Here is a 5,000-nt window from a genome sequence, read left to right as displayed (position 1 = left end):
GCCGAGATATGTTTTTGCAGCTTGGTGTCAAGAAATATTTTTATTGCATTGGGGATTCAATTTTGAGTTCTGCAAAGTAATTTTTTTTAGTCGAAAGACCTCTTATATGTCAAAATGTAAAGAAAATATATATTCCTCAAGACATGGCCTCTTAAAGATATTACAGCTTCATTTTTTGACAATACATGATTTTCTGCAAAGCTGATTTGAAACAATGTGTGTTGTGAAAAGTGCTTTACAAATAAAAATTATTTGATTTTAAATTGCAAATGAAGTTAATTCCAGTACTTTTACATTTCGATTAGCCTAAAGATTTACACAATATTATTGAATTAATTCAAACTATGTTTAAAGTCGAATTGTCATATCTTTTATTTATTATTAATATTTATTTCTGTTTATCTTGTACAGCACAACTGTTGTTTTAAAATGGTTGATGGATAAATTACAAGAAATATTCTTTAGTACAATCAGCAGCACTTAAGCTCAATTCATATCATAAAGTCTCTTAATTCATGCCGGATTTACTTATTTCAGAAATTAACTTTTACACATTTTCCAAAAAGGTCAAATGTATGTTTTAGTTTTCAGCCAGATCTTATTGAAGTGATCATAACCTCAGTATAGTTACTCTGGTGCAAGTCAGCAGACTATCAGATTGTGGGGGTTTGAACCCGTGATGGTCATGAGAGTTTCTCAAAGGTTTAAAGCAGCACACATTATCAGACTGCACTGAGATCAGCTCACATCTGACGCTCTCTCAATCGAATTATCCCAATCAGGTAAGATTTCATTTCATAACAGAATTACCATTACAGCCATTAAATGCAGTTTCATTAGAATGTTCTGCATGATGATGTTTTTGAATGGTTATACTGGTGTTCATGTTTATTTACCATTATATTAGACTGATGTATACAGATCAACACATCTCAACTCATAATAAAATTACATCAAATTGAATTGCATCATTTGACAAAATGAAATGATTTGTTGTAGTTTTTGTTGTTAAAGATTACTCAATTTAATTTCTCCTCACATTGTGATTTTCTGCTCTAAATATGTCATATGAGCTTGAAATAACCAACAAACAGTTCATTGTTCAAATTTCACCTCAAAATCAAAAGAATGAAGAAACTGTATTTTGCAGAGATAAAACAGTCTATTGTGAGCCCATTATTATTATTATTATTATTAATGTTATTTTCATGAGCACATTTTAAGCACATTTCCCCAAAATTTCTCATTACTGTAATGTGGAAAAAGTAACAAAGGCAGTAAAATAAATACTTCCATAATGTTTAAATACGACTGAATTTGTATATTAAGTAATTCATTTTTTTTAGCAACTTTTGAAACAGCATTTATTAACATACATAGTGTAATAAATTACAAATAGAACTAAAATACAATAAAACATGAAATGCATATAAAATAGATGTTATACTGATTTAAATACAACAAAACATTGTATTACAGAAATGAGAACATAATGAGAATTATATTATTATTATTATTACATCAAATGGCAGAAAGAATTTGAAGGGGAAAATATTTATTATTATTTATTTCCAGAACAATTAATAACAATGTCACAATAAATCTTATTAGCTGTAAAACAGACTTTATGAAACGTGTGAAAATGTGATTTTGTGGTGAACATGTTTATACAAATGCATGTCTATAATCTTTAAATACTGTATATAAAGCAGCTGTTTGTCATTATTGTTCTGGTCATCTAGTGGTTTTGCCAGGATGTCTTACGGAGGATCAGGTTCGATGCCGCGTGGTGAATTCAGTGTTCACTTTGCCAGCAGACGAGGAGGATACATCAGAGCAGAAGAGTACGTCTGAACATAAACATGATCAATGACACACATAAAGTGCAGCTGTATTTCATTTCAAGAGTGTGTTTGTGTGCAGGGCGGCGGGCATCGCTATTCTGGCTGTAATCCTCACAGCTCTGCTCATTCTGGGCTGCTGGTATTTCCGCAAACGCAGCGGGTACAAAATGATCCGGGTGAGTCATGTGACTGACCTCATGTTCCACAGAGCAGCTCTGACCTTCAGTTCATAATGAATCAATCTCCACAAACTAAAAGTATCAAACTATTTCAGGCTACTCATTGTTTTTGCAAGGGTGTGATTAGTGCCACAGGGAGGCATCTCTCTAAATACAAAATCAAAAACAGGATTTCTGTGATTATTCTGTATCAAACGTATGAATGTTTAGATCATATAACTGATTTGACCTCTGTGCAGAACGGCCGTGGCGGCAGACAGAACTGGAGAGAGATGATGCGATCGGGTCAGTTCAGTGAACCTGGATCAGGAGAGGAAAACAAAGTGGCCTTAAATGAACTTCGCAACCTCCAGCCAGTGGTAAAATCCTCATATTACATGTGCACGAGAATAACTACATTTCTACATTTACTGAAAGAACTGTGAGTAATGATGCCAGTTTAAAACTCACCGCATGATACCTGGGTGTTGCTTCTTCAATGTAAGTCTATGGGGTTTTTGACAATCGTAAGTCTGGTCTCTTAGTAAAGCAACTAAACTGAAGTATGTTTTGCTCTGTAGTATGTAGAGGTAGACCGATATATTGCTTTTACCGATTAATCAGTGCTGATAGTTGCTTTTTGGAAATATCGGTTGTCTGCGCCGATTGTTGCAGATCGTTTTTCATCATTTCGTAATTTTAAAATAAGAGTAAAGAATAATAATATTGTTATTATAAGAGTGTGTAGAACTGACGCCGACTATCACAGCTGGAGTCGTGAGTTTGAATTCAGGGCGTGCTGAGTGACTCCAGTCAGGTCTCCTTAGCAACCAAATTGTCCCAGTCGCTAGGGAGAGTAGAGTCACATGGGGTAACCTCCTCGTGGTCGCTATAATGTGGTTCTCGCTCTCGGTGGGGCGTGTGCTGAGTGACTCCAGCCAGGTCTCCTTAGCAACCAAATTGGCCCGGATGCTAGGGAGGGTAGAGTCACATGGGGTAACCTCCTCGTGGTCGCTATAATGTGGTTCTCGCTCTCGGTGGGGCGTGTGGTGAGTGACTCCAGCCAGGTCTCCTTAGCAACCAAATTGACCCGGTTGCTAGGGAGGGTAGAGTCACATGGGGTAACCTCCTCGTGGTCGCTATAATGTGGTTCTTGCTCTCGGTGGGGCGTGTGATGAGTTGTGTGTGGATGTCGCGGAGAATAGCGTGAAGCCTCCACACGTGAAAGTCTCGATCACTGAAAGTGAAATGTTTAACTGACACTTTATATATATATTGATAATAGTCAGAACATTTCTTGCAACAGTCTTGTTTCATGTGCACAAAGAACAAATCTCCAACAGTCTTTCCCTCCGTCTCAACTCACTTCAGTGAACAAGAGCAATCAAGCGGTCAGTGCACAGAATTCCAGAGGGGATAAAAGACACATGTGACCCGCTGCAGGCAAAAAGACCTTCAGATTGCATCATTAGTCGTAGTGTGTGTGTGGATCACAAAGGCTGGAATTCGGCAAAGTGTAGCAAGTAATAGTCCTGTGTTGAGCTTCTAGTGCTCGTGAGCAGCTTATAGGTTTTGGAATGTCTAAATGTTTAAGTTTCTCGTAATTTCTTGAAACACGGTAATTATATTTGTAATGTTCATCTAGCCAGATCCACTTAAAAGAATTGTTCACCCAAAAGTGGAGACATTTTGATCATTTACTCACCCTCATGTTGTGGAATATAAAACATGTTAGCTTCAGTCACCATTCACTTTCAAACAAAGCATGTGAAGATTGACTGAGTAAATTTAATTTTTGTGTGGACTATCCCTTTAAGAAGACAGCAGTCATCAACTTCCCTGTTATTAAAGCTGCTGTATGTTTCATGGAGATATCTGAGAGATATTAATGAAGTGTGGTGAGCTATCTCATCGGTCTCTGTGACATCACTAGAATCTGTAAACAGCAAATAAAAATGTGTCTGCGGTCTCTGATGCTTTCTGCCTGTCAATCATGTCGCTCGTTCTCATAGTATTGCAGCAACAGGGAATTATTGAGGCTTAATGCCACTTTATGCCATGTTGTTCATAACAGTTGCCAGTGGAGGGCGCTGTTTCACTGCTGTTGTGTTTAACAACTGATTCTGCAGGATAACGGTCTCAATAAAGCTTGTCTGGTATCTTTGGAGGGCGGGGTTTGGAAAGAGGGCGTGGCTAATCCAACGGCTCATCTTGTGGGAATTCTAGAACAACTAAAATCACTTACAGCACCTTTAATTTACTATTGCATTGTTTACATGTATCAAGTTTAAATGTGTGCCTCGTCTCTTTTAGATCCCGAACGCTCCTCCAGCATATGAGAAGATCGCTTCTGGACCTTCATTGCCTCCATATTCACCATAAAGTAAATCAGTGAACTCTGAATGTTAAAGCTGTATCAATGAATGTTCTCAAAGCTCAGCAGCTGCGTCCTCTCTTCACACCTGATCATCTGTTACTTGTCAAAACTATCGGACAGCAAAGATTTCTGACACTGAAATGCCTTTTCAACATACTGCATGGATTGAGAAAGTTTGGGTTATACATCTATTGTAATAACTCACTGCTTGATAACATCTAAATAAAGATCTTGTTAAAACAATACCACGATATCATTCACCCACTGAAGTCTCAATGCTGTTCAATATTCTGTCTAAAAGCAAAAACTAGGGCAGGTAGAGATATTTGGCATATGTTCATTAGTGTTAACGCAGTCCCAGTGTGAATGCATGTGTGTTTACTCCCTCATATTCACAGTATTGTCTATTAATGCCGTTACTGCATATTTGTAAATGCTTTATCAAACTTCTGCCTGTATGTTTCACTTATAAATGAAAGATGAACAATTTTAAAAGTGAACAATAATATAAAGGGTACCTGCATGTCCACGAAGCTCCAGATTGAGATCATGAAGAGTATCGTGGAGACTGGGACATTTCTGGAGTACCTTCACGAGGCAAATGAAGTTTTCATGAAGAGA

The 5,000-nt window shown here is 37.3% G+C and overlaps 1 protein-coding gene across 1 annotated transcript; it reads left to right on the top strand.

Annotated features, from left to right (window-relative positions):
- The first annotated feature begins 675 nt into the window (after positions 1-675).
- Positions 676-4,623, top strand: LOC127628205 (melanoma antigen recognized by T-cells 1-like). Its single transcript, XM_052104969.1, has 5 exons — positions 676-782; positions 1,743-1,844; positions 1,924-2,020; positions 2,263-2,382; positions 4,316-4,623. Exons 2-5 carry the CDS (start codon positions 1,756-1,758, stop codon positions 4,382-4,384), a joined length of 375 nt encoding a protein of 124 aa, XP_051960929.1. The 5' UTR covers positions 676-782; positions 1,743-1,755; the 3' UTR covers positions 4,385-4,623.
- Positions 4,624-5,000: the final 377 nt, after the last annotated feature.

Source organism: Xyrauchen texanus, chromosome 34 (assembly GCF_025860055.1).
Source record: "Xyrauchen texanus isolate HMW12.3.18 chromosome 34, RBS_HiC_50CHRs, whole genome shotgun sequence".
Taxonomy (NCBI): domain Eukaryota; kingdom Metazoa; phylum Chordata; class Actinopteri; order Cypriniformes; family Catostomidae; genus Xyrauchen; species Xyrauchen texanus.
Note: the sequence above shows the minus strand (reverse complement) of the source record. Positions and strands in the feature narration are given on the sequence as shown.

Coding starts and splice junctions, on each gene's coding strand:
- LOC127628205 (XM_052104969.1), top strand. CDS start 1,756: ATGTCTTACGGAGGATCAGGTTCGATGCCGCGTGGTGAATTCAGTGTT. Junction 2,021..2,262: donor GCGGGTACAAAATGATCCGG/GTGAGTCATGTG, acceptor ACCTCTGTGCAG/AACGGCCGTGGCGGCAGACA. Junction 2,383..4,315: donor TTCGCAACCTCCAGCCAGTG/GTAAAATCCTCA, acceptor CGTCTCTTTTAG/ATCCCGAACGCTCCTCCAGC.